General features: G+C 48.7%; 1 protein-coding gene across 1 annotated transcript in view; it reads right to left on the bottom strand.

Moving 5' to 3' along the window:
* Positions 1-631: 631 nt before the first annotated feature.
* Positions 632-9,167, bottom strand: part of FKBP6 (FKBP prolyl isomerase 6) — an 11,255-nt gene continuing 2,719 nt past the window's right edge. The window contains exons 2-7 of the mRNA XM_009644954.1: positions 7,881-7,970; positions 7,191-7,393; positions 5,779-5,898; positions 4,535-4,729; positions 4,097-4,206; positions 632-710 (exon numbers count right to left, since the gene is read on the bottom strand). Of these exons, the coding sequence (XP_009643249.1) occupies positions 632-710; positions 4,097-4,206; positions 4,535-4,729; positions 5,779-5,898; positions 7,191-7,393; positions 7,881-7,970 (797 nt within the window). The remainder of the gene's footprint in view (positions 711-4,096; positions 4,207-4,534; positions 4,730-5,778; positions 5,899-7,190; positions 7,394-7,880; positions 7,971-9,167) is intronic.

Here is a 9,167-nt window from a genome sequence, read left to right on the forward strand (position 1 = left end):
AAAAAAAAAAAAAAAAAAAAAAAAAAAAAAAGATCAAAGAGCCTTTGTGCATTTATAAACCCATCAATTTTGCTGGAAGATTTAAGGCTTTAAAGAGTCCAAAACATCTATTTGAAATTTTCTATACAAACAGGTTTTTTAATATTTAAAAAAAACCAGAAAATATTTAGATTTTTCTGAAGTGAGGCATTCCAACAGCTCCAGACAGGAGCGCTGGAGGGGAGGAGGAAATCCAATTCTTAAGTTTGACAGGAACAATTTTTTTTTTGTTTCTTTTAATTGGCAGAAACAAGACTGCACAGCTATTTCTCCCCCTGGCTCTGACAAGGAATAGCTGGGATGAGCAGCACAGGAAACAACAAAACCAAACTTACCCAAGTGCTGCCAGTTTCAGGTTCCTGTCCCAGACCAGCTTGTCCTGCAGGAAAGATCCCCCAAGCCAATGATGTAGCAGGGTTTCACCCCACCATCCTGCCCCTTTCCCTCCACTCACTCCCATTACCTTACATTTTGCTGCCAAAATCCTCCCATGCAGAAGAGAAGCAGGTTCCCCACCTGAAAACAGTGCAGCCACAACAGAGGTTTTGGGAGACCTCAGCCTTTTTCCCAACTTGATTACCTTTATTCCTGGTCAGCCAGAAGAAGAGCTGGGAGGGGCAAACATACGGCAGCACATTTCTTTCTCCTTTTCCATGTAGTCCCTGTAGCAGCTGCAAAGTAGAGCACAGCATGGCATCACAGGCCATGGACTGACCACCCAACTGACAGTGCCACAGCCAGAAAACTTGTATTATTTTTCCTTTAAAAATAAATTAGCCTAATGTAAGAGAGTGCTGATAGCAAAGACACAGCTCCTCCAAGCCCTTCTTCCTGTCACGTTAGGGAAGGAAAGCTGGGAACACTATGCCTCATCCCCAGACGCTGGGTCTCTGCTTTGCTGGTGACTATTAGCCAAGTAGGTCATTTGACTTTTTGCAGCCAGATGCTTTCTACACCAGCTTTGCAAGCATGGGATGATGCAGAGGAACCCCCACCTGTGCCCTGTGGCCTAGTTTCGTGTCTCCTCATTTGTGCTGCTCCTTGTGTGAGCTCCTTCAGCACCTAGCAGGAGGCATCATCCAAGTGCCCTGCTCCAGGATATCTACCACTGAGCCTGGGCAGAGGATGGGTAGGAGACAGCAGGGGTTTGCACCTGGACCAACTGGATGAGAGGGCAGATGCCTCCTCCTCCAGCTTCCCTGCCAGCGTCACATTAGTATGGCAAAAGCTTCCCAGACTGCTCCATTTTAATGACTGCTTCTCCAAGCAGAGCATCCTCTGCACTCTGTGCTCTCACCTCACTGGCAATGAGGTCTCACTGGTAAGGAATCCCTGAGCCAGAGGGTGACTCAGTTTGGGCACTGTCCCAGGGATCAATGGCTGCCCACACCATCAGCTTTCCTGCATCTGCTACCATATAAGGTCAAAAGAGAAGGTTTTTGTTGCAACACACCAGGAACAGCCCAAGCGTGGCATTGGCTAAATGCGCTTGTAGCCCCCTGCCATCAGCACCCCTGGGCCCAGAACCTCAAAGCGTTTTGTTCCGTGAAATCCCAGCACAGCCAGTCTCTTCTGTTAAGTCTCAGAGATGTTGCCACAACTCTGGGCAGATCAAGGGTGCCCACCTGGACTGCAGACAGCACACTCACATGCCCACCACTGCAGGAAATCCAAGAGCCCCTCATTTGGAGGTGCAGATTCACACCAGATGTCGGAACAACCCCATTTTGTTCTGGATTTGATGCAAGGCAAGCCTTCCAATAGAACTGCCAAATCCAGCAGCAGAATTTGCACCAACAAGACCACTACAGCTGATACCAGCCACGCGTTCCACAAAACCCTCACCCCGGATTCTGCCTGGTTTTCTTCAGTGAAGCGAATATTGCCAAGAACCAGGTTCAGCTGTTAAACAAATGCTTTTCAAAGTTTTGGTTTAGACAGCAAAAGGTAGCTGTTGATTAAACACACAGCATTCCTTTGTGCGAAGTATAAATGTACTCAGCGAGGAAGTGAAAAGCAAAGGTTTTGATTCATATTCCATTTCTGAAGCATTTGCCAGATCCCATTACGAGTTTTCTCAAGCAAGGCAGTTTGGCAACGTTACAGGATCTAGACTGAGGTGCGACATAATTAACAACACCCGATAACGTTGTCTTCATCTGTTTTATACTAATTCCTCTTTGTCATATTAAAAGCAAAAAATATACCAATTTCTACTGGCAGTGAAGCAGAAACTTGGAGACAACAGTGGTTTAGCACGTACTCAGCTTACTGACACGCGTGCTCGCTGTACGTGCGGCTCGATTCAGAGCCGACAAGCCCGCCTGCTGCTGTCCTGAAGGCAGAATGCCTTGTTGCTTCCTGGCAGCACAACCTCAGCATTATTAGCAGGATTTCTCTTTTACCTACCAACATATTTACAACGAGTCTAAGGGAACACATGAAGCTTCTAGAGTCAGGACTTCTAGACCTGTACCACGGGTCTTCAACACCACATACTGAGCCTCCGAGAGCAGCCAGCCAGGCAGGTCTGTTTTACAACCACTTGCGCTCACCCAGCAATTCGGTAGCTATGCACCCAGAGGCAGCTCAGGATGAACAGAAGTGGTTTATTTCAAATTTCCAGACCAGCAGTTAATACCGCCTTCAAGTTCTTTGTACTTCAGAAGTAGCAGAACAAGTTTGAAGACTTGGCGTTATCACAGACTATTAAAGATGACATGGAGGTACAGGACACCAATGTGCAAGGGCAGCCCTTTACCACACATCACCTGGTGAAAGCACTTGGCCCATGAGAATGACTTTGCCAGCTGCACCAACTACTCTAACAAGAGATATATTACTGCTGCCTACGAACCTTTTTGCAAAGGCCTAACAGTGAGACACAAAAGCAGAGGGTTTGTATTCAAGGGCTGCTTTGTGATCTCTGAAGCTGGGGACTGCATAGAATCATGGAATCGTTGGGGTTGGAAAAGCCCTTTAAGATCACCAAGCCCAACTGTTCCCCTAACCCTGCCATCCCACCACTAAACCCTGTCCCTCAGCACTGCGTCTGCACGGCTTTTAAATACCCCCAGGGATGGGGACTCGACGCCTGCCCTGGGCAGCCCCTTCCAGTGCCTGACAGCCCTTGTGCTGAAGGGATTTTTCCCAATGCCTAAACCCACCCTGGCACAACTTGAGGCCGTTTCCCCTCATCCCATCATCCGTTCCCTGGGAGCAGAGTCCGACTCCCACCCCAGCTTCCCCCTCCTGTCAGGCAGTTGTAGGGATCGATAAGGTCTTCCCTCAGCCTCCTCTTCTCCAGGCTGAACACTCCCAGGTCCCCCAGCCGCCCCACCGCCTGTGCCTGTGAACAGTGCCAGCAGTACAGCACACACTTTTGGGAACCAGCTGGTGCTTCTGCCAGTTTCAAAGGGAAGAACAGGACAAGGGCAGAGACTGGTGTTACTCATGTTTTGGTGGGGCTAGGCCATGACTAAAGCTGGCAGGATTGTGCTGTACTCAGCCTGCGGGCAAAGGGAAAGTTTGCCTTCAGGATTGCTCACTTATTACCTCCAAGAGAGCAAGAAATTAACTTTTAACAAACATCAGTGTTTGTAGCATTGTACCCTGAAGCACTTGCTGTGCAGAAGAGCTGCTGTAATTAACCAACGCATATTAAAGGGAATGAAAGTCCTACTATTAATCCAGAACGTTATCAGCTCGAGTGCTAGCCTACTGCATTTAATTGGTTTTGAGGCATTTCAGCAGCCCCCCCGTCATCACCCTGACCTACTCACAAGGAGTACAACATGCACACACCCTCCCCAGAGAAACTGTGGGAAAGAGCTGGTGTTCTCAGCTTCCCACCCATCACCTGTAACCGTGGTGTCTGCAAATGTTTGAATCAGCTGTCTACATGCTAAGAGAAACCTGTATTTTCCCCAGTCACTTACTAACCCAGTAATTTTGCATTTTGGTTTTTTTTTTTTTTTAAACATTTAAATATTTTTGAGTGGGTGTTCCAACCTGTCCAAGCACTCTCTTCCACAGGGACAGAAAGGAGTTCCCTCACCTTGCCAACTTTTTCAGCTCGTTGTTAATATCGTGGTTAAACGGCTGCATATGCTGAGCTCTGACCAGGAAATCCCGTGCTTTTTCGTATTCTGTCATGCAGAGACAAGCCTGCCATTGAAAGAAGACAGATGCATCGCAAGATAAATACAGACTCACTGCCATCCTTCAGGACTGAAACACGCGCAGCCACAAATATTTCTGAGACAGATCCAGGTAGCTAAGGAATCCCCCATGAAAAGATCCATGTGACAGATTTACAGAGAGCCAGATTTTCCAAAAGGTCAAATGCAGACAAACCACCTCGACTTCTGCAGCAGCTGAGGAGGCCTGGCCCAGAATTTCGTGGTTCTCCTCGGTTGATTCAAGGCTCTGTCCGCAGCCAGTCAGACTGGGGTAATCCTTGATGTGGCTACCGGAGGGATTTAGTTTTGCCCACCTGGCCACACCTGAACAGCGCTTTGGCGTTTCTTTGGTCAATCTCCAAGGCCTTCTCCCCGTATGCCAAAGCTTGTGCAGGACGTTCCAGTTTCAGGTAAGTGAGAGAGAGATTCAGGAGCACCAGCAACTTGGAAGCATTGATCTGACGCTGCTCCACCTCACTGGAAGGGCTGCGACCAAGGATGGAGAATGCCTGAGCGGACAGGAAAAAAGAACTAGTGCACAACAAATCCATTACGGAAAGTGAGAAATCCATCTCAGCAGTCAGCTACACCCATGCTTCTATTTATCAGGGTCAGCTAAAAATAGTAATAATCAAAACTTAAATATACGGCATGGCATTATCAACATGACTAGCCAGCTCAGCCATAAGACTACAGGGTTAGGAACCTATCAAGGAACTTGAAAGCAGCAGAATAAAAATATTACACCCAGAATTTAAGGCCAAAGTCAGAAAAGGAATCCTACAGGGAGAAAGGCAATTTAAATTATTTTTGCTACAAAGCAATACCAAGAAAAAGCAACTCTAAATGCAGGGAGGAAAAAACTCACAAAGCCTTACTACCTCTGAAACAAAGGCAGATGGGTTCCAGTTTGGGAACAACTCAGTATTTTCCTGGCCAGAGAGGCTGTAGAGTCTCCATCCTTGAAGAGGTTCAAAACCTGAGTGGACACAGCCCACTGTGGCTGACCTGCCTTCAGCGGGCAGTCAGACTGGGCAACCTCCAAAGGTTCCTACCAACCTCAAGTACTGTGCGATTCCCAACTGGAAGACTAAAAGTAGAATGCCCAGGAGGCCAGTGGTATCTCTGGTTCCAGACCGCGGGGATTCTAGGCTGCTTCTCAAAGTATTAACCAGCATACTACTGCTACACAAGGCCATGCTGTACCATAAAATCTCCCAGCAGAAGCTGACCTGAAAAGCTCCAGTTCAGCCGTCAGCCACGCAAACTGCTCAGGGCTTGCACAGCTGGCGAGATGTACTCTTCAGTCTCGGCTAGAGGCCACAGGGAGCAAGCCTGAAGGAAAAGGGTTCTGCCTGTTTCTGCCAACCTTTCTCCTTCGTTTACTGCTACTCTCACACAAAAGCAGGTGTCTAAGATCTGTTCTTAAATAACAAACCATGCCTGGAAAATATAACGAAGTTATTTGATCTCTAAATTGTTATGGTGAGCTAGCACTTAATAATCACTGCTTTCACAGCTTTTCACAATGGAAAACACATTTTTTCTGGTGTCATACCCTTTTGTATCTGTCTTTGGCACCCTCAAAGTGCCGCTTACGGTAGAGGTAGTTGCCAAATTCTCTCTCTGTGTCTGCCACTTTCAACACCTTTTGTAGTGGAAATGTATCCTGCTGCTCCTGTATGAAGAAATACCTGGATTTCAGCTCAAGCAAAAGAAAACAAGTAGAGAGCTCAGACAGGACAGTCCTGCACAGTCCCCTTCTATTCACAGCGCAGGAGCCAGGCCCTTGCCAAGGCCCCCCGCAGTGTCCAGCCAGGCCACCACCACGAGGCACTTCCCTGTGCTGGGCTGAAACATGCCACTCTTTGCTGATAACTCCTGGTGAAGAGTGCTACCAATCAGGTCAGGAAGCTCACCAGGACCAAAGAGACTCCAGGGCGGGGAAAAAAAACCAGGAATTTGTTCTTAAATCCTGCCTAACTCTCTCACCTGCTTAGCACAGAGCAGACAGTTAACGCAAATGCTATTGCTGGCACCAAAGGGGGAGCTGACTGAAAGGCCCCATTGCTCTAATGGCTTAGCATCGCCCGGGGTGGCTGCTTCACACCAGCTCTGGGACCAGCCTGACACCCACACAAGACATCCACCCAGCAAAACAACAACAAAAAAACCCCAACAATAATTTAAAAAGATAAAAATCAAGGGACAGGTGTTCTCCTGGGTTTCCCAGTTTGAACCAGTTCACAGAGAGAGGTCAGTTAGCCAGGAAGGGTGGGCAACAGGCAGGAAGGGGCGTAAGCTCTCTTGTAATAAGCGTGGTTTGCTCACAGGGCCATGTGTGGACAGAGCAGCCTGTGCAGCAGCAGGAGGGAATGAGGAGGGCCTCCCCCACCAGCGCTGCTGCCTGTGCCCCACTCGCTGACCCACAACCACAGCCCAAAGCCCTTCACATGAAAAGGGGGAATTAACAATAACACCGTAACTCACCAGTGAGGGAAGTGAACAGTGAAGGAGCACTTGGGAGAGCAGCCAAGAAGCAGAGACAAAGGGTGGGGGCTGGTGGGGGGGGCACTTGAATGCTGCAGACTGAACGGGATTTTTACAGACAGCTCATTACTGTTCCTTCCAAGAAATTCCTGGAAGCTGGTGCCCTCTAGTGAAGCCATGAGGTTTCTTATAAAGCTAAAAATAACTGGAAGTCATTCCACTGACTCCAGCACAGGGGAGCAAACAAAGGCAGCACCCAGCTTCTCCCGCCACACAGGAATGCAAACAGAGCAAGGCACGCAGGAACAGCGTTAGAGGGCACACATCTGCATCAGAGAGGAGCTAGCAGCCTGGGGTGTGGGTAACTGCACTGGCAATTAAACTAAACATATGTAATACACCAGCAACAGCGACTAGAAGGAAAGACAACAAAGGTTTAGCCTCCAGATTTAGGTCCTAAAGCTTATTAAGGCAACTCACAGCAGTCAACTCGAAGAATGTGTCAGATTCATCTGAGTCTAGGAAGTCCAGCACCTCCACTTCGAACATGACTGTGGCATTTGGGGGAACGAGCGGAGGACAGCCCTGCCGCCCATAGGCATACTCTGGCGTGAAGACAAATCTTGCCACCTCTCCCTTCTTCATCGTCAGCAGGCCAATTTCCAGGCCCCCCAGGGTAATGTCTGTCGCAACACAAAACAGAATCATGAGAATCGCAAACCTGGAAACCCCCTCAGGCACCAAACAATTTCTCTTAAAGCCTGGAGGAAAAAATCCTTGGTAGCACATAGTTCAGCAACTACAATGGTCAGCTGGCCCCCATTACAGCTCACCAAGGCTGTGGGACCAAGCACACAGTGAACAGCACCATCTCCTCTCAAGTGATTTAAACCCACCCAGACAAGCAGCTGCATCAGGGCAGGCAGCAAGCACCCCCGCTGCCACAAACAGTCGGGCACCGCTGCTCACTCCCCCAGTCAAGAGGGGCAGAGGGTGATGGGTTCCAGCCTGACCATCACCTGAGTGAAGCAGGAGGCTTTTGGATTCCATTAACAAGTCTTAAAGGTTTCAAATAACCTAAAGATAGTAAACACCCCTTAAATGGACATGTCTTAATGGGCTGTCTTTATAACCCCAAGTCCCAGGACAAACTTTTCGGCTCAAACCCACCTTTTCCAAGTTTCATCAGCCCAGGAGACTTGCTGTAGCAGTTTGTGCAGAAGGGCTCATCCCGGTGTTCCAGGTACCCAGAGTACTTCACTGTGTAGCCCAAAGCGAGGAGAAAAGCAAGAGTTTGGTTTCATATCCAGTAACAGTGCCATCGGAAGCACACCCAGAGTTGGACGTGCAACACCACCCTTTTATCCTGCTTTTCTTCCTTCCTCCTGCTGTAGAACAGCAGATGCAGCACAAACTACCTTGCTTTTATATCAAAAAACTGGTCGCAGTCAAATGGTGTTGACTGTGTCTTAACACTACCACCAGATAAAGCAGATTAATGCCTTTCTAATCGAGAGATGTGATTTTGTGTTCCTAAGAATTGGAATGGGAACTTCAGCTGTAGAAATTAAAACGCCCCAATTATCTGCAGAGACAGGGAATAAAGCCTTTCCCAATGAAAGCTGGAGCCCTAGGAAGAGAAACAAAGGGGGAAATGTACGCCTCCAAGCTCAGCCACTCCCCAGGGAGCTGTAGGGGTAACTCCAGTTCTCACTCATGTTAGAAAACCCACTGTAACGGGCTTCCCTTGACACGGCACCAGGCCCTTGCACTTCAGGAGCCACTTTCAGCTTCAGACTTCTTCCCTGCACTGTGAACACAGGTGGGACCTGGAAATCTCACTTTTCTCAAGGTCAGGATGCCCTTTCATTTAATCTGTCAGCCACCAGAAGTTAAACAGAGTATCCCCAGTGCTAAAATACTGATAAGGGAGAGCAGTCTCTGAAACAGAAAGACATGCTGCTGTATAACATAAGCACTTTTAAGTTCTTGTCCTGATCTCATGCTGAAGCCCAAAGCACTGGGATTTGCCAGTGGTGAGCACCTCAAGGTTAGAGGCTGGGGGTATATTTGACAACAGCTTCTGCCCTCTCTGTTTCCCTCAGCGCACATTTCAGGCCCAGTCACGCAAACCAAAGCAAGGACCTTGCACTGAGATGTAAATGACGTAGAGGAGCACAAGACCCCGACTTTGGTCTACGCTTCTGAGGATTTCAGGTTTTCTCAGTCCTGCCAACTACAGATTAAATTTAACAATGGCCATTTGTAAAGAGAGAGGCTCAGGAGACGGTCAGCAGCACCTGCAGGTCGCACCCTCAAAGCCGGGCAGAGCGCCACCAGGCGCCAGGGAAGCCACGCTGTGAGCTCGTGGGCACAGGCGGCCTGGCTACCGGCACGGAGCAGAGGAGATGGGGCCCTGATGAAGGTGCAAAGGAGGGTCCGGGCCCTGTGACGGGG

This window comes from Egretta garzetta, unplaced genomic scaffold (genome assembly GCF_000687185.1).
Source record: "Egretta garzetta isolate BGI_Z169 unplaced genomic scaffold, ASM68718v1 scaffold108, whole genome shotgun sequence".
Lineage (NCBI taxonomy): Eukaryota > Metazoa > Chordata > Aves > Pelecaniformes > Ardeidae > Egretta > Egretta garzetta.